General features: G+C 47.3%; 1 protein-coding gene across 2 annotated transcripts in view; it reads left to right on the top strand.

The window, feature by feature from the left end:
- The window catches only part of PRKRIP1 (PRKR interacting protein 1), a 37,399-nt gene that overhangs the window by 13,227 nt on the left and 4,363 nt on the right, over nt 1-19,809 (top strand). For both annotated transcript variants that reach the window (XM_033192595.1, XM_033192596.1), the window contains exons 6-7: nt 1,686-1,771; nt 4,915-4,979. In XM_033192595.1, coding sequence (XP_033048486.1) covers nt 1,686-1,771; nt 4,915-4,979 — 151 coding nt within the window. The remainder of the gene's footprint in view (nt 1-1,685; nt 1,772-4,914; nt 4,980-19,809) is intronic.

The raw sequence follows: 19,809 nt of genomic DNA on the forward strand, positions 1-19,809 counted from the left end.
TAAGCAAACCAAATCTTTTAGAGTTAAATCATTTGCTTTTTGGTTGTCCAGAAAGTTGATTAATTAAAGTTGATTTCCTTCCTGAAGGAATATTTTCTGCCCTCAGAGAGAGGGCTTGTTTGATTTGGTTTGTGTGCCACTCAAAGCAGATGCATACAGCCCTGGTGGTGCAGACCAGCGAGGTGTTGAAGGCACCTCTTCGTCCTTTGCCGGCTCCTTATTTTTTGCTCCATTGACCTTTGTGGCTGTGACTGGAAGAAACAAGAGATGACACTTTGAATCAGTAGATGTCCTTGTAGTTTACAGGTGCTTTTCTATATTTTTGAGACAGAGCTCTCCTTCTGTCGCCTAGACTGGTGTGCAGTAGCGTGATTTCCGGTCACTCAACCTCTGCCTCCCAGGTTCAAGTGATTCTCCTGCCTCAGCCTCCTGAGTATCAGCCTCCCAAAGTACTGGGATTACAGGCATGAGCCATTGTGCCCAAACCCTTATTTCATTATTCTTCCTAACAGCTCTGAGAGAGGAATTGCAATTTTCCCCATTTTATAGATGAGGAGACTGAGGCTTGGAGACAGAACTGCTGAGAAGTAATGCACTCAATACAAATTTATATGTGTGGGTGTGGGTGCGTGCTTAGCAGCAGGTCATGGCAGCAGATGGCATATGTTATGCTGCTTTAGAATCAGTCATTTGGTGGCTGGGCACAGTGGCCTGTAAACTCAGCACTTTGGGAGACTGAGGTGGGAGGATCCTTTGAGGCCAGGAGTTTAAAACCAGCCTGGACAACATAGCCAGACCTCTCTACAAAATAAACATAAAAATTAGCCAGATGTAATGGCATGCACCCATAGTCCCAAGTACTCAGGAAACTGAGACAGGAGGATCTATCGAACCCAGGAGTTCAAGGTTATAGTGAGCTATTGTGCCACTGCACTGCAGCCTAGGCGACAGAGAAAGACCTTGTCTCAAAACCAAAACAAAAAAACTCAGCCATCTGGTAACTATGGTTGGGCTTAGGGCTTGAAAATTCCATGGTTCTAACCCTCCCGCCATTCCTTCTAATGAGCTCTGGGCAGTGTCCAAGGTCCCAGCTGAGCAGACGGTGAGCGCTGCCCTCAGGGTGTCCTCTGCACTCCGTCCTGTGTCGTCCCCATGTATGTGCCTGAGTGGTGCCTCAATCAACTGGAAGAGTTACTTCGCCATCAGAGAGCTATGTATTGATTACCTGCCCTGCCTCTGGTACAGGCTTTTTTTTTTTTTTTTGAGACGGAGTCTTGCTCTGTTGCCTGGGCTGGAGTGCAGTGGCTGGATCTCTGCTCACTGCAAGCTCCACCTCCCAGGTTCACGCCATTCTCCTGCCTCAGCCTCCGGAGTAGCTGGGACTACAGGTGCCCGCCACCTTGCCCGGCTAGTTTTTTGCATTTTTAGTAGAGATGGGGTTTCACCGTGTTAGCCAGGATGGTCTCGATCTCCTGACCTCGTGATCCGCCCGTCTCAGCCTCCCAAAGTGCTGGGATTACAGGCTTGGTACAGGCTTTTAAAGTTAAAATGCCCCTAGGGACCTGAGTAGTGCCTCTAGCACCCCCAGTGGTGTGACTTCTAGGACTCTCCTACTTAGCCTGAGCAAAACCTCCCACAGTCTACCCAGACCCAAGCATGTCTAAATGATGTGGGTTTTGTTGCAGCAAAAATTGGATGCAGAGTTTCAGAAGAGACTGGAAAAGAATAAAATTGCTGCCGAGGAGCAGACTGCAAAGCGCCGGAAGAAGCGGTAAGAGGCATGGCCTAACTGTGATGACACTTAAGGGCCGGGGGTGGTGGCGGGGTGAGCTGAGTCCTTGCAGTCAGTAGTAGTTCCTCTGTGTGACCTGTAGGGGTCGTGAGTGTAGAGCAGTGACTTATATTACCTGAGCAGAGCGCAAGTTCTTATGACCCTCCAGCTGGTTACAACTTGTCCAGAGCTTGCAAGTCAGGACTTCGGTGATCACATTGATTTCTGTGTCTCCTTCACGTCTGTATTTTTCTTTTTTCTTTTTTTTCTTATGAGACAAAGTCTCACTGTGTCCCCCAGGCTGCAGTGCAGTGGCACAATCTCGGCTCACTGCAAACTCCACCTCCTGCATTCAAGCAATTCTCCTGCCTCAGCCTCCCGAGTAGCTGGGATTACAGGTGCCCGCCACCATACGCAGCTAATTTTTGTATTTTTAGTAGAGACGAGGTTTCACCATGTTGGCCTGGCCGGTCTCAAACTCCTCACTTCAGGTGATCCGCCTGCTGTGGCCTCCCTAAATGCTGGGATTACAGGCATGAGCCACTGCTCCCGGCTGCATCTGTATTTTAACAAAGTGGTGCAGCCAAACTTCCCATTTAGCAAGTTTCTTAGATTAGGGTTTATGACTCCCTCGAGTGACTACATGGTGTACAGGCTGTGTGTTTATATGTGTATCTGTGTGTTTACATAAGTGGCCCCTCAACATTTACAATTAGAGCTGAGCAGGATTTTAACAGCCCTTAAATATCTTGGAATGAAAAAGCATCTTTAAGGACCAGGCATGGTGGCTCACAGCTGTAATCTCAGCACTTCGGGAGGCCAGGGCAGGAGGATCGCTTGAACCCAAGAGGCTGAGGCTGCAGTGAGTTATGATCGCACCACTGCGCTCCAGCCTGGGTGACAAACTGCAGCCCTGTCTCTACAATCATAAAATTTCTTTTTAAAAAGCATCCCCGTTATTTCTAAGGTTGCTTTGCCTCAGGGCTCACCGGGATTTGCTCTTGAATCCTGATGAAAGCAGCTGATAAGGACGGACTGGCAGAGTCATGCAAAAGTTTTGGTTGGTGCAAAAGTAACTGCAGTTTTGGACCGTGAATTTTAGATCATTATAACTAGGCTCAAATGTGTTTATTAATCAAAATAGGAACCATTACAATCAACACATTTTTGCCAACGAGAAATAAGTTTATTTCTGTAACGTAAAAATCCATGCTCCAGGATTTGAAGAAGTCTTAGCGTTTTCTGCATCCTGCTGGTTGTGGAAGTGCTTTCCCTGCAAAAAGTTGTCAGAGTGCTTGAAGAAGTGGTAGTCAATTGGCAAGAAGTCAAGTGAATATGGTGGATGAGGCAAAACATTGCAGCCCAATTTGTTCAACCTTTGAAGCGCTGGTTGTGCGACGTGTGGTCGGGCGTTGTCCTGGAGAAGAATTTGGCCCCTTCTGTTGATCAGCGCTGGCTGCAGGCGTTGGAGTTTTCAGTGCCTCTCACCGATTTGCTGTGCATACCTCTCCAGTGTAATGGTTTCACCAGGATTCAGAAAGCTGTAGTGGATCACACCAGCAGCCAGCCATCAAGCAGTGACCATGACCTTTTTTTAGTGCGAGTTTGGCTTTGGGAAGTGCTTTGGAGCTGCTTCTTGGTCCAGCCACTGGGCTGGTCGTTGCCAGTTGTCATGTAAAGTCCACTTTTCATCACACGTCACAATCTGATCGAGAAATGGTTCATTGTTGTTGTGTAGAGTAAGAGAAGATGACACTTCAAAATTTTTTATTTTTGCTCAGCTCATGAGGCATCCTCTTATCGAGCTCTCTCACCTTTCCAGTTTGCTTCAAATGCTGAATGACCATAGAATGGTTGATGCTGAGTTCTTTAGCCACTTCTCGTGTAGTTGTAAGAGAATCAGCTTCCATGATTGCGCTCAGTTGGTCATTGTCCAGTGACCAATGGCTAGCCACGATGCTCATCTTCAAGGCTCTTGTCTCCTTTGCAAAATTTCTTGCCCCAGCACTGCACTGTACATTCGTTAGCAGTTCCTGGGCCAAATGCGTTGTTGATGTTGTGAGTTGTCTCCACTGCTTTACTACCCATTTTGAATTTGAATGAGAAAATCAGTTGAATTTGCTATTTGTCTAGCATTGTTTTCATAGTCTAAACATAAACAAGTAATAAAGTCATTAGCAAAAAAAAAAAAAAAGCCCATTAAAATGATGTATGACATAATCACATCTATTAAAGAATATATTGGCTGGGCACGGTGGCTCACGCCTGTAAGCCCAGCACTTTGGGAGGCCAAGGTGGGCAGATCACAAGGTCAGGAGATTGAGACCATCCTGGCTAACACAAAGAAACCCCGTCTCTACTGAAAATACAAAAAATTAGATGGGTGTGGTGGCAGGCACCTGTAGTCCCAGCTACTAGGGAGGCTGAGGCAGGGGAATGGTGTGAACCCAGAAGGCAGAGCTTACAGTGAGCCAAGATCATGCCACTGCACTCCAGCCTGGGTGACAGAGCGAGACTCTGTCTCAAAAAAAAAAAAAAAAGAATATATTCCAGGCCAGGCGCAGAGGCTCACACCTGTAATCCCAGCACTTTGGGAGGCAGAGGCAGGCAGATCATGAGGTCAGGAGATCGAGACCATCCTGGCTAACACAGTGAAACCCCCGTCTCTACTAAAAATACAAAAAATTTTTTTTTAATTTTTATTTTATTAAAAAAAAAAAATTTATTTTTTAATGAGACGGAGTCTGGCTCTGTCTCCCAGGCTGGAGTGCAGGGCATGGTGGCGGGCACCTGTAGTCCCAGCTACTCGGGAAGCTGAGTCAGGAGAATGGCGTGAACCTGGGAGGCGGAGCTTGCAGTGAGCCGAGATTGCGCCACTGCACTCTAGACTGGGCGACAGAGCGAGACTCCATCTCACACACACACGCACACACACAAAAAGAATATATTCCAATATCAAATAGCAAATTCCAGCAATGCAAAAACGGCAATTACTTTTGCACTCACCTAATATTTTTCTTATTTTGTTATTGTGATGTTTGTGTTATTCCACAGATTTTAAAGATACCATAAGAAGGTGTTTATTTTCTAAAATATACCATAAGGTAATTAAGGAATCAATGTATATGGTTTTACATTTTTAGCCAGAAGTTAAAAGAGAAGAAATTACTGGCAAAGAAGATGAAACTTGAACAGAAGAAACAAGAAGGTGAGTGGTGCCCACGTTTCTTGGCTATAGCCTCTTTCTTGGTGTTGGTCACAGTGGCTGAACTGTCGGGAAACACAGGGATGGAGAGTGTGGGCTGGTTGGCTGGCCACTGAAGAAATAACACCTTTTTCATATTTGCTAGAACCCATTGAATTGCAAGTACCAGAAAACCAAACTGGCTTAAGCAAAAAGATGCTGGCTCAAGTTAGGTCAAGGACAGACCTCCCTTCGGGCACGGCTGGTCAGGGAAATCAGTGACATTATTGGTTATTGACATCTCCCCCTCTGTCCTGGTATCCCGTCCTCAGGCCGCTCACACTCCTTGTGGTTTTGAGGTGCCTGCAGCAGCTCTTGGGGCTACATCCCTCCTCAATATTGTCCAGGAGGGAAAATTGAGAGGATGCCTCAACTTTCCTTTTTTTTTTTTTTTTTGTTGTTTTTTTGGTTTTTTTTTTGAGACGGAGTCTGGCTCTGTCTCCCAGGCTGGAGTGCAGTGGCCGCATCTCAGCTCACTGCAAGCTCCGTCTCCCGGGTTTACACCATTCTCCTGCCTCAGCCTCCGGAGTAGCTGGGACTACAGGCGCCCGCCACCTCGCCCGGCTAGTTTTTTGTATTTTTAGTAGAGACGAGGTTTTACCGTGTTAGCCAGGATGGTCTCGATCTCCTGACCTTGTGATCCGCCCATCTCGGCATCCCAAAGAACTTTCCTAGCCAGAAGTCTTTTTATATCTCTCTGGCTCTGATTGAGTCACTTGTCAGATCAGGTAAGAATGCTTTTGACTACAAGCAACAGAATGCAGCAACGAAGTGCCTAAACCATGAGGAGTTGGTGTTTTTTACAGGATGAGAAATCTGGTAGTAGGTGGCAGCGTGATGTGGCTCAGCAGTGTGGGCTGGCTCCCTCGCACATCCCTTGGCCTTTACCCCAAGGGTGTGAGGTGGCTGCCATGGCTTCTGGCACCATACCTGTGTTCAAAGCAGGAAGAAAGGGAGTAAGGTACTTATGTGATCTGCCCCTTTTATATTGGAGAGCAAAAGTTTCTCCAGAAGTGCCCAGAAGACATTACCTTAAATACTAGATCACTTTGCCATCCCTAGCTGCCATCAGGCTAGAGGAATAGAAAACAGAAGTGTTGTAACCAATTCAAACCTGTCGTGATCCAGCACTGCAAGCTGAGTACATTGCCGCCCCAGCCAGATTCGAGGTACTATTAATAAGGAAGAGTCGGGGGCAGGGTTGGCTGTTAGGTCAGCATCCCACCGTGTTGCCAATCCTGCCGCCTCTGAACTCATCACAACGCTAGGGATGCTATCCCCCATCCCTGGGAACTCATGGGCAAGGGAGGGGGCCCCAGCTGGAAAGGGCCAAGTATGCTAAGAGACCAAAAAATGACACTGTCCCCCACATGACTGAATCTGTGGCTATTCCCTGCTTGACTGGGTCCGCTTCCTGGGTGCATGATTGTGGTTTTTGGTTTTAGGGTGAAGTCAGACTTTCATTGATGTATTAAAATACAGTTGGATGGGGCATGGTGGCCCATGCCTGTAATCCCAGCTACTTGGGAGGCTGAGGCAGGAGAATGACTTGAACCCAGGAGGCTGAGGTTGCAGTAAGCCAAGATTGCGCCATTGCACTCCAGCCTGGGCAACAAGAGCAAAACTCCATCTCAAAAAAATAAAACAGGCCGGGCACAGTGGTTCACGCCTGTAATCCCAACACTTTGGGAGGCCAAGGCAGGTGGATCACCTGAGGTCAGGAGTTCAAGACCAGCCTTGCCAACATGGTGAAACCCCATCTCTACTAAAAATACAAAAATTAGCTGGGCGTGATGACAGGCACCTGTAATCCCAGCTACTCGGGAGGCTGAGGCAGGAGAATTGCTTGAACCTGGGAGGCATAGGTTGCAGTGAGCCGAGATTGTGCCATTGCACTCCCGCCTGGGTGACAGGAGCGAAACTCCGTCTCAGAAATAAATAAAATAAAATAAAATATGATTGGCCACTTCTGAGAACCGCTCCTTATGAGTTGTAAATGTACCGTGTGACACATCAGATATAGTTTTAGGTTGTTTCTCACCCTTTCCTAGAAATAATTATTTTAAACTGCTAAAATGTGACCGATAGGACCTTGTCCCTCAAATAAACTACCTCATCACTTTCCACTCCACCGCAGCAGTAGATGGAAGTACTTGGCCCAAGGAGGATTGGACACAAAAGCTATTCTCACAATCTGTTGAGGGGGTATTGTAGCTTGGACCTATTATATTTGGAAATTTGAGACCACCCTGGGCAGCATAGCAAGACCCCATCTCTACAAACAATAAAAAATCAGCCGGGCATGGTGGTGCACACCTGTAGTCCCAGCTTTTTGGGAGGCTGGGGCAGGAGGATTGCTTGAACCCAGGAGTGCAATACTAGTCTGGGCAACATAGTAAGACCCCATCTCTACACAAAATTTTAAAAATTAGTCAGGTATGGTGGTGCACGCCTGTCGTCCTAGCTACTCTGGAGGCTGAGGTGGGAGAGTCGCCTGAGCCCAGAAGGTCAAGACTGCAGTGAGCCATGATTGTGCCACTGCACTACAGTCTGGGTGATAGAGCAAGATTCTGTCTTCAAACAACAACAACAACAAAAATATTTTAAAAAAATAGGTCTCCTTTGCTGAGTAATTTGACCCTCCCTCCTCAGGGTTTGTTGGTTTTGCTGCTTATCATTGTCATTATTGCTGTTTGTATGTTTAGTGACTTTCCTAACAAATTCCGTAAAACCTGTATTTGTTGTGTTTGGACTCCAAAGTCTCTGCCTGGTCATCTTAGTTGGTCAGTGGAAGATGAGAGATTTCCTTGAATGTCTTGAACCACCAGTCTTTGGCAAAGACTGTCTCCCAGTCTTTGCCAAGGACCTCTGTGTGTGTGTTGGAATTTGCCTCCAACCCCCTGGCAGGCAGTCTGCAATTTGCTGTAGCCTTTACTTCCTGCTTGCACAGAGCCTCCAGGGCAGCAGAGGTGAGCAGTCAGGACCTTGGCTGGCTTTCTTGGGCATGTGCACTGCTCTGGTGGCCCTCTAGGGTCCCAGCTTTTCCTTTTAAGCTTTTTGGTCAGTTTCTTGTTTGTGTCAATTGTTACTGCTGTGTTGGTGGTGGGATGTTAAACAGTTGTCACTGATGGTTTTTGACAAATGCCCAGGGGAAAAAGCTGTTCCTGTTGAGTGAGCTCAACTCAATGCTGATCAAGGGAAGACAAGCCTTGCAGGTAGACGTTTCCAGGGAACTGCCAGACAGGTCAACTAGGGCCAGTGCCCTGGGAATGGAACTTCCAACAGCTCCTAAACCAGTCAGCCTCCTCCCGTTTTTACAGCTACTGTCGCAGGTGGGGCTCTTGGTTTTCAAGGCTCCTTCAGATCTGGGGAGAGGGAGACAGGAAATTAAAACCCACAGAGCTCATGCTCTTAGTGAGGTTCAGGCATTTGAACAGTTCGAGGAGCATTTCCAGAGTTCTGAAAAAGTTGATTTTTAGGGTATTTGCCAGTGTTCTGTTACCTTTATGGAGAAGCAGATTTTTGGAGGTCCTTACTCTGCCATTCATCCCTTTAAGTTTTAACTTTCAAACAGCACTGCATTTGAAGTGTGTTTCCTGTACGTCAAATGTTTGGGTCATGTTTTTAAATTCATTCTGACAGTCTGTCTCTTTCTTGATATGTTTGGATTCAAGGCTACCATTGTATTTGTTTTTCGTTTTCATTTTTGTGTTTTTGAAGCAAGGTCTCGCTTTGTCACCCAGGCTGGAGTGCAGCAGTGCAATCATGGCTCACAGCAGCCTCAAACTCCTGGTGGGCTCAAACAATCCTCCTACCTCAGCTTCTTGAGTAGCTGGGACTACAGGTGTGTACCACCATGCCTGGCTAATGTGTTATTTTTTTGCAGAGATGGTGTCTCATTATGTTGCCCAGTCTTGTCTTGAACTCCTGGGCTCAAGTGATCCTTCCACCTCAGCCTCCCAAGTAGCTGGGACCACAGGCCCGTGCCACCACACTCAGGTAATTTTTGCATTTTTTATAGAAAATGGGTTTCTCTGTTTCGAACTCTTAAGCTCAAGTGATCTTCCCGCCTTGGCCTTCCAAAGTGCTGAGATTTCAGGCTTGAGCCACCATGTGAGGCTGTCGTGCCTTTTCTCTGGCTGCTTGCTTTTTTTTTTTTGAGACGGAGTCTTGCTCTGCCACCCAGGCTGGAGTGCAGTGGCCGGCTCTCAGCTCACTGCAAGCTCCGCCTCCCGGGTTCACGCCATTCTCCTGTCTCAGCCTCCCGAGTAGCTGGGACTACAGGCGCCCGCCTCGTCGCCCGGCTAGTTTTTTGTATTTTTAGTAGAGACGGGGTTTCACCGTATTAGCCAGGATGGTCTCGATCTCCTGACCTCGTGATCCGCCCGTCTCGGCCTCCCAAAGTGCTGGGATTACAGGCTTGAGCCACCGCGCCCGGCCTTTTTTTTTTTTTTTAAGATGGAGTCTTGCTCTATCACCCAGGCTGGATTGCAGTGGTGCAGTCTTGGCTCACTGCAACCTCCACCTCCTGGGTTCAAGCAGTTCTCCTGCCTCAGCCTCCCTGATAACTGAAATTACAGGCGTGTACCACCATGCCCAGCTAATTTTTGTATTTTTGGTAGGGATGGGGTTTCACCATGTTAGCCAGTCTGATCTCGAACTCCTGACCTCAGGTGATCCCCCCACCTCAGCCTCCCAAAGTGCTGGGATTACAGATGTGAACCACCACACCTGACCTTAGTTCTATTTTTAATTTTTGGGTAATCACCATACTCTTTCATAGTGACTGAACCATTTTATACTCCCACCAGTGCAAAAGGGCTGTAATGTCTCCACATCCTCACCAACACTTATTTTCTGTTTTTTGGGTTTTTTTGTTTTGTTTTTAGGTAACTATCCTAATGGATGTGAAGTAGTATCTCACTACAGTATTGATTTGCATGTCCCTAATGATTTATGATGTTGGGCATCTTTGTTGTTATTGTTGTTTTGTTTGTTTTTGAGACAGAGTCTTGCTCTGTCGCCCAGGCTGGAGTGCAGTGGCGCGATCTTGGCTCACTGCAACCCCTGCCTCCATCACGCCCGGCTAATTTTTTTTTTTTTTTTTTTTTTGAGGTGGAGTCTCGCTCTGTCTCCCAGGCTGGAGTGCAGTGGCCAGATCTCAGCTCACTGCAGGCTCTGCCTTCTGGGTTTACGCCATTCTCCTGCCTCAGCCTCCCGAGTAGCTGGGACTACAGGCACCCGCCACCTCGCCCGGCTCATTTTTTTGTGTTTTTTAGTAGAGACGGGGTTTCACTATGTTAGCCAGGATGGTCTCGATCTCCTGACCTCGTGATCTGCCTGTCTCAGCCTCCCAAAGTGCTGGGATTACAGGCTTGAGCCACTGCGCCCAGCCAACGGCTAATTTTTGTATTTTTAGTAGAGACGGTGTTTCACCATGTTGGCCACGCTAGTCTCAAACTCCACCCACCTCAGCCTCCCAAAGTGCTGGGATTACAGATTTGAGCCACCACGCCCAGCCAGCACCTGAACATATTAAAAAATGGTTAGTACCCCATGATTGTACATGCTTTGTACCAAATGGGAAGAATAGAGTGTTCTAAGGATAACCATCATAAAAGTGGTTTTGGCCTGGACTCATTGGCTCATGTCTGTAATCCTAACATTTTGGTAGGCCAAGGTGGGAGGATCGCTTGAGCCCAGAAGTTTGAGACCAGCCTGGTCAACAAAATGAAACCCCCATCCCTACAAAATATTTTAAAATTAGTGAGGTGTGGTGGTGCGCACCTGTAGTCCCAGCTTCTTGGAAAGCTGAGGTGGGAGGATGACTTGAGCCCAGGTGGCGGAGGCGGCAGTGAGCTATGATTGCACCGCTGCCCTCCGGCCTGGGTGACAGAGCAAGACCCTGTCTCAAAAAAGAAGTGGGTTGTATGCCATTTGTCTCGCCTTCTCGATTCCCTTCTTTATTTTTCATTTTGTGAGAGTGAGCAAGCTTTTCCAGTTGTCCGGTGGAAAGAAATGGAAACTAGGCCGGGCGTGGTGGCTCAAGCCTGTAATCCCAGCACTTTGGGAGGCCGAGACAGGCGGATCACAAGTTCAGGAGATCGAGACCATCCTGGCTAACCCGGTGAAACCCCGTCTCTACTAAAAAATACAAAAAACTAGCTGGGCGAGGTGGCGGGCACCTGTAGTCCCAGCTACTCGGGAGGCTGAGGCAGGAGAATGGCGTAAAAACCCAGGAGGCGGAGCTTGCAGTGAGCTGAGATCCGGCCACTGCACTCCAGCCTGGGCGACAGAGTGAGACTCTGTCTCAAAAAAAAAAGAAATGGAAACTAATTTGGTAATACCAGGTTGCACCCCAAGGTGGCTTTGGTGCACCGTGGGTCCTGGATGGACTCAGAGGCACAGATCACTCAAGCTATTTTGGCTCTTTTCCTAAAAAGCAGGAGAGGGCAACTGGCTGAGTGTTCTGTTGTTGGAGAGGACATCTCACCGCTTGTTTTCTGTGCTGGTCCAGTAGCTCAGGGAAGACTCCCGGCAGTGTGGGACTTGTGTCTGAATGACAGCACAGGATGACATTAAGCCAGTGTGGATTATTCTGAAGCCTTGAACTCCCCAGATGATGTATTCCCACACCACTGTTATTTATCCTAACATAGACCTGCCCATCAGAGAAATCCAGGGCGCCCTTAGGGGATGTGTTACTAGGCACCTCTAGAGCAGAGTTTCTCTACGGATGCACTGCTGATGCCTCAGGCTGGAAAATGCTGTGTCGTGAGGGGCTGTGTCTTGGTCACTGCAGGATGTCTCAAGGCATTGTAGTGTCTACTCCCCCGAGGCCAGGAGCACCCACCTTCTCCCAGTCATTGGCAGTTGGATGTCTCCAGACACTGCCAAATGCACCCTGGTTGGAGAGGAGGGCGGAATTGTTCCTGCCTGAGAGCTCCTAATCTATGGGCAGGTATCCGGTGTCCAGAAGGCACTCAACATGTGTTTGGATCAAACTGTTTCTTTCAGAGCCAAAATCCTTTAACATAATATGTTGGAAAACTACCCACATCCTTTGTGTCTTTGGAAAAAAGAGATACTCTATGATCATTTTAGAAATTTTAAAAATATGCAGAAAAGAACAACATCAAAAATAAAAGTTGGCTGGGCACAGTGGCTCACGCCTGTAATCCCAACACTTTGGGAAGCTGAGGCTGGAGGATCGTTTGAGGCCAGGAGTTTGAGACCAGTGTGGGCAACATAGCAAGACCCTGCCTGTATTTTGTAAATAAATAAAAGTTATCTGTAACCCGTACTAAAAATGACTTTAACACTTTAGTATCATTTCTTCAATTTCATTTTTTTCACATAAGTGCCGTGTTTATAGATGTCCTGATTTTATCACGTAACATTGTATCACAAGTGTTTTTCCAAGTCTATGCTTAAAAGGATTTTTTTCTAATCTGTTCATTCATCTGTTAAAAACAAAGTGTGTGCTTCAGTTGCAGTCACTGGCATTTTACCCAGTATGCCTGTAGCCTGTGAATAAAACCTCAGATTCCTAGATCTTAAAATATTATATAAACAGTAGTAGAAGAGTACTAGAAGGAGGGCCAGGCACGGTGGCTTCCGCCTGTAATCAGCACTTTGGGAGGGCGAGGCGACAGATCACCTGAGGTCAGGAGTTCAAGACCAGCCTGGCCAACATGGTGAAACCCTATCTCTACTAAAATACAAAAATTAGCCGGACATGATGGCGGGTGCCTGTAATCCCAGCTACTTGGGAGGCTGAGACGGGAGAATCACTTGAACCTGGGAGACGGTGGTTGCCGTGAGCCGAAATTGCAGCTGGGTGAGATTCTATCTCAAAAAAAAAAGAGTACTGGAAGGAAATTATGGAGAAAACTCAGATATCATCACCCTAATTGATCACCTTTTTCTCTATTCATTTTCTTTTAGTCTCCATGTGCACATCGTTTGTATGTAGATAGAATTATAGGAAGCTTTCCATTTTGCTTATTTAACATTATACACGTACTGCTTCATGAGGCAATTCCTTCATGATTTTTCAGCGACTGACAATATCCAACAGTTGACATGCCCTAACACACCTAATCTTTCTCCTTTTGTGAAACAGTAGATTGATTCCAGTTCTTGTCTTCGGTGAATATCCTGTGTCTTTCTCCCTTCCCCCTTTCTGGGGTGATAGATTAAGATAAATTTCTAAACTGGGCATGGTGACTTACACCTGTAATCTCAGCACTTAGGGAGGCCGACACAGGCAAATTGCTTGAGCCCAGGAGTTGGGAAACCAGCCTGAGCAACGTGGTGAAACCCTATCTCTACACAAAGTAAAAAAATTAGCCATGTGTGGTGGCACATGCCTGTAGTCCCAGCTACATGGGAGGCTGAGGCAGGAGGATCACCTGACCTTGGGGAATTTGAAGCTGCAGTGAGCTGTGATCATGCCACTGCACTCTAGCCTGGGTGACAGAGCGAGACCCTGTCTCAAAAAGGGGGAAAAAAAAGATAAATTTCTAACCACGGGAATTACTAGATCACAGAGTATAAAAAGAACTCCTGGCTCTGGAAATACATTGCAGGTTACTTTCCGAAGGGATAGCCCTATTTTTTGCCGTTGACAGTGTGTGTAATGGTACACTCTCACCATATCCTCAACATTTTACTCCTCTTCCACATGGGTAAGAATGGGGCACATGAGAACCACTCAGGGTCTTACTGGGGATTGAGTAAAAAGCCTTACAGAAATACAGTGCAGACCTGCAGGACCGTGGAGGCAGTCCCACTCTCTTGCCATTCCACTCCCCACACACCCACCTGTGTACAGCCTCCAAAGCTCTTTTTTTGTTTTTGTTTTTCGAGGCAGAGTCTTGCTCCATCACCCAAGCTGGAGTGCAGTGGCGCCAGCTCAGCTCACTGCAACCTCCACCTCCCAGGTTCAAGAGATTCTCCCGCTTCAGCCTACCAAGTAGCTGGGATTACAAGCAGCCACCACCATACTGGCTAATTTTTGTATTTTTAGTAGAGATGAGGTTTCGCCATGTTGGCCAGGTTGGTCTCGAACTCCTTATCTCAGGTGATTTGCCTACATTGGCCTCCCAAAGCTCTGGGATTACAGGCGTGAGCCACCGTGCCCAGCCCCAAAGCTATTTTATAAAATGTATGTTGGATTGTCAATCATTCTTCTGCCTTCATAACAATACCCAAGATCACGGAATGCTTGTTACGTACCCCTAGTTCTAAACGCTTTGCGTGTATTAACTAACATAATCCTCACAGCAGCCCTGTGAGGCAGTCAGTGGTGCTGTTATCCCCATTTTACAAATGACAGACCTTAGGCACCGTGCAGTGGTGGCGCCCACAAAGCTGCAGAGGATGTGGGCAGCAGGCCGGGATGTGATCCCAGGCACCCGCATCCGCCCATGAGGCGATCCTGCGTGAAACCCTGTCCGCAGCCCCAGTGTTCCTGGCCTTCGCCGACTGGCCCCTTCCGGTCTCTCTACTATGCTGGTCTGTCCACTCCCTTCCACATACCCCCAGCTCTCTGTTCTTCAGCCTCGCTGCATGTGCTTAGGCCGCCTGTACTCTCTTCACGCCACCTGACTCCTCATCTGCCTGGAGAAGCTCTCTTCGCCTTCAGCGTCCTCTTACAATGCTTTCTGTCTGTGTAAAGCCTCTCCTCACCTCCCTCCAGCCCCCGGCCCTAGAAATGGCCTTTCCTGCCAGCCTGCCCCATGGGGTTGTGTGTGCCCTTGGCTGCGGACCCTGCCAGATCACATAAGGTGCTTCTCCATTCAGCTATAATGTCAGTTCCATCTTTTTCAAAATAAGCTTCAGTTTAGAATGGCTTTAGATTTACGGAAGAATTGCAAAGATAGTACAAAGCGTTCTCATATACCCAGTCTCCCCATTGTTTAACTTCCAAAGTTAACCTGGTACATTGGTCGCAATTTTTGAACCCACTTTGATACATTTATTAGCTAAAGTCCATACCTTATTCCAGCTGCCTTAGTTTTTACCTGATGCCCTTTTCTTGCTCCAGAATCCGATCCAGGGCACCGCGTCACATTTTGTTATCACGCGTTCTTCGGCTCCTGTTGGCTGTGACAGTTTCCCAGACCTTATGCGGGTCCAGTACTCTATAAAATGGCCCTCAGTTGGGATTGGTCTGATTTTCTCATGATTTGACTGGAGTCGTTTGTTTTGGGGATGAGGACCACAGAGGGAAAGCACCCTTCTCACCACACGTCAGGGCTGTGTCACAACTGCCAGCGTGGCTATCAGGTTTTGTGGGTGTTGTTTTTTTTTTTTTTTTTCGAGACAAGGTCTCTCTGTTGTCCAAGTTGGAGTGCAGTGGCACCATCTCGCCTCACTGCAGCCTCAAACTCCTGGGCTCAAGTGATCCTCCTTCCTTAGCCTCCTGAGTAGCTGCAACTACAGATGTGTACCTCCACACCCTGCTAATTTTGGTATTTTTTCTGGAGATGGGGTCTCACTATGTTGCCCAGGCTGGTGCCATCACTGTTGATGTTGACCTTGATCACATGGCTGAGATAGTGTGGTCAGGTTTCTCCCTCATACATTTTCTATCTTTTCCCCTTCCTGTACGATACTCTGTGGAAGAAAGTCACTGTGGGCAGCCCACACGTAGGGAGTGTGGGGCTGTGTTCCTCCTTCCTCACAGTGAAGAATCTGCATGCGTCATGGAAGTCATTCTGCACTCAAGGGTTATTTCTGTGTATTTACCATTATTTAATCGTTTCCTTCTATCAGTATGAACTTGTGGATATTCATTTTATACTTTAGGTTATAGCCCAGTATTACTGTATTTGTTTTACTGCTGCTCATATTATTCCAGCTTCGGCCATTGGGAGCTCTTTCAGTTGGCTCCTGTGTTCCCTTGACAAAGTCCCATCATTGTTGGTAATTTTTTTTTTTTTTTTTTTTTTTTGAGCCAGGGTCTCTCTGTGTTACCTAGGTTGGAGTGCAGTGGCGCCATCGCAGCTCCTTGCGGTCTGAAACTCCAGGCTCAAGCAATCCTCTCACCTCAGTTTCCCAAGTAGCTGGGCCCACAGGCATGCACCACCATGTCTGGCTAATTTTAAAAATTTTTTTGTAGACACGAGGGTCTTGCTATATGGCCCAGGCTGGTCTCAAACTCCTGGACTCAAGCAGTCCTCCTGCCTCAGCTTCCCAAAGTGCTTTAATTACAGGCATGAACTGCCACACTTGGCTTCCTTACTTCCTGGTACCATAGGCTATTCCAGACTCATGTCTTATATTTCCTGCCTTGGGCCTGGGATCAGCCATTTGTCCAAGAAGTCCTGGCTGCTGCTTTTTTTTTTTTTTTAGACCGAGTTTCGCTCTTTGTTGCCCAGGCTGGAGTGCAATGGTGTGATCTCAGCTCACTGCAACCACTGCCTCCCGGGTTCAAGCAATTCTCCTGCCTCGGCCTCCTGAGTAGCTGGTATTACAGGCACATGCCACCATGCCCAGCTAATTTTTGTATTTTTAGCAGAGACAGGGTTTCACCATGTTGGCCAGGCTGGTCTCAAACTCCTGCCTGCAAACAGTCCACCTGCCTCTGCCTCCCAAAGTGCTGGGATTATAGGCGTGAGCCACCGTGCCCGGCCCCTGGCTGCTTTTACTAGAGAAATGATATTAAAACCCAAGGTCTGGTGACTAGGCATGTTCTGTGCTACTGGATGGTTGCTTTTAGGCTCTCTCTGCTGACAAAGCCAGGAAATTTACCTGTGTACTCTACCAGTATATATATACATATCTGTTACTACTAGTACCCATAACCAACCTCATCCATATTACACTAACCTGAGTTCATGCTGATGTCTCCAAGTCCAGCCCAGTACAACATAGCTCATTCTAGCCTTCTCTCCTTATTTCTCTATCACCTCTCAACCCAATAGTGTCTTTGTTACCACCATCCACTAGCCATTTGCTTCATTGCTCAATTCCAGCATACATGGATAATGGCTTCAGAATTGTTGACTGTTACCCTGGGGGAAGCACCATTACCAACTAGGGACATTGCTATGTGCAGTCCCTTCAGCCTTACAGAGGCCACTCATTTCAAGAATTACTTAGATCAGCACTTTTTTTTTTTTTTTTTTTTGAGACGGAGTCTTACTCAGTCGCCCAGACTGGAGTGCAGTAGCGTGATCTCAGCTCACTGCAAGCTCTGCCTCCCGGGTTCATGCCATTCTCCTGCCTCAGCCTCCCGAGTAGCTGGGGACTACAGGTGCCCACCACTACACCCGGCTAATTTTTTTGTATTTTTAGTAGAGACGGGATTTTACCGTGTTAGCCAGGATGGTCTCGATCTCCTGAGCTTGTGATCCGCCCGTCTCGGCCTCCCAAAGTGCTGGGATTACAGGCGTGAGCCACCGCGCCCAGCCACTTTTTTTGTTTTTAATGTTTAAAAAAACATTTGAAACGATGTTACACTATATCGCCCAGGCTGGTCTTGAACTCCTGGGCTCAAGAGATCCTCCGGACTCAGCCTTCTAAAGCGCTGAGATTACAGGCGTGAGCCGCCACACCTGGCTGATCAGCACTTTTCCCCACATTCCCTTCAGGGAGGTCATTTTGTACCTTGATGATACGTTTGGATTCATGTGTCACCTTCTACATTCCATCTTGGGACCCCGATGTCCTAAATGACTTTTAAAATTAATTCAGCCAGGCATGGTGGCTCACGCCTGTAATCCCAGCACTTTTGATTTGTGACAGTATCTTTTTAATTCTTGTATCACCAACATTAAGCATAGTAACTGACATGCAGTAACCACTTGATGATTTCTTACTGTTACATATTTGTCATGTTGAAGGAATGAACTGGGGTAGTTTTGTCGAATTGCCAAGTGACCTGACTGTTTCCCGGGTTTCTGGGTTTCTCCTCCCTGAGGGTGATACTCTTAGACCATGACAATAGGTCTTCCACACACACAGAATCCCTTGTGTTGTTGGCCATTAGTGAGATACAGGTTGAGCATCCCAAACCCGAAAATCCAAACTCAGAAATGCTGCAAAATTCAGAGCTTTTGAGCACCGACATGACGCTCCAAGTAGGAATTACACCCCTGACCTCATGCGAGAGGTCGTAGTCAAAACGCAGATACACAACACAGATGATTCAGTGTCTCCCAGGGACAGAAGACCCTCCCAGCCTCCTTCAACTGCAATACAACCTGTCCACATACACCCAGATTTTCCCCCACACAAGCACACCCACAGAGGGTAAGAAAATGGCACCTCTAAGACAGACCATATGCACCAGCGGCAGGTTCCCCACGATGCCCCACATGGGGCCCAGACCTCCATGCTTACTCACAGTTTTTTTGCTTGTTGTCTGCTTTATTGTGAAAGATACTGTTGAAAATGTCAAAAAGGCCTGCAGATCCCCCTATGGGTAACAGTGGTAAGAAAAAGAGGAAGCATTTATGTTTATCTGTAGCCCAGAAAGCCAAGAATGACTGCCACACATGACCTGAGGAAGCAGAGGGATAAAGAGTTGAAACACCAAAAGACATGAACAGAAGTTCTTGAAAAATTGAAAAATGAGGCCGGGCACGGCGGCTCATGTCTGTAATCCCAGCACTTTGGGAGGCCAATGAGGGAGGATCACTTGAACCTCAGCCTTCAGAGTAGCTGAGATTACAGGCACCCGCCACCGCGCCTGGCTAATTTTTGTATTTTTAGTGAAGACGGGGTTTCACCATGTTGGCCAGGCTGGTCTCGAACTCTTACTGTTCAAGTAAGGAGTTCAAGACCACTCTGGGCAACATGGTTGAGACCTCGTCTCTACAACAAATACAAAAATTAGCCAGGTGTGGTGGCACACACCCATAGTCTCAGCTACTCAGGAGGCTGTAGTGAGCTGTGATCATACCACTGCACTCTAGCCTGGTGACGGAGCAAGACTCCATCTTAAAAAAAAAAAAAAAAAGTGTCCAGTAACCCTTTAATTCAAACACAGCGTAGTAGGTGGGGATTGAAAGCCCGTTGTTACCATTTAGCAGCTGATCCAGGTGTTCTTGTGACGCAGCTGTGCTGCTTAATTACCCTGAACGTACTATTTTCCACTGTATGAATGGCCCACGACATTTATTACTGTTAAGCACTTATGTGTGAATAAGTGTATGAAAAGGATTGCTTATCAGTCGCAAATAAATTCAGAGTCAGAAATGATGGTGACACCAAGCCACGAATCAGCCACATGGGTGAGAAATAGACGCCTTTGCTTTCTGATTATTCATTGTACACAGCTGTGTTTCATACACAAAATTATTATTGTTAGAGACGGAGTCTTGCTCTATTGTGCAGGCTGGAGTGCAGTGGTGTGATCTTGGCTCACGGCAACCCCTGCCTCCCGGGTTCGAGCGATTTTCCTGTTTCAGCCTCCCAATTAGCTCAATGACAGGTGTGCACCACCATGCCTGGCTAATTTTCTTTTTTTATTTCTGAGACAGAGTTTCACTCTTGCCCAGGCTAGAGTGAAGTGGCATGATCTCAGCTTGCTGCAACCTCCACCCACCCCCCACCCCTGGTTCAAGCGATTCTCCTGCCTCAGCCTACCAAGTAGCTGGGATTACAGGTGCACCACCACATCTGGCTGATTTTTATATTTTTAGTAGAGATGGGGTTTCGCCATGTTGGCCAGGCTGGTTTCAAACTCCTGACCTCAGATGATTCACCCACCTCAGCCTTTGAAAGTGCTAGGATTACAGGTGTGAGCCACTGTGTCTGGCCTAATTTTTGTATTTTTATA

This window comes from Trachypithecus francoisi, unplaced genomic scaffold (assembly GCF_009764315.1).
Source record: "Trachypithecus francoisi isolate TF-2019V2 unplaced genomic scaffold, Tfra_2.0 Lachesis_group4, whole genome shotgun sequence".
Lineage (NCBI taxonomy): Eukaryota > Metazoa > Chordata > Mammalia > Primates > Cercopithecidae > Trachypithecus > Trachypithecus francoisi.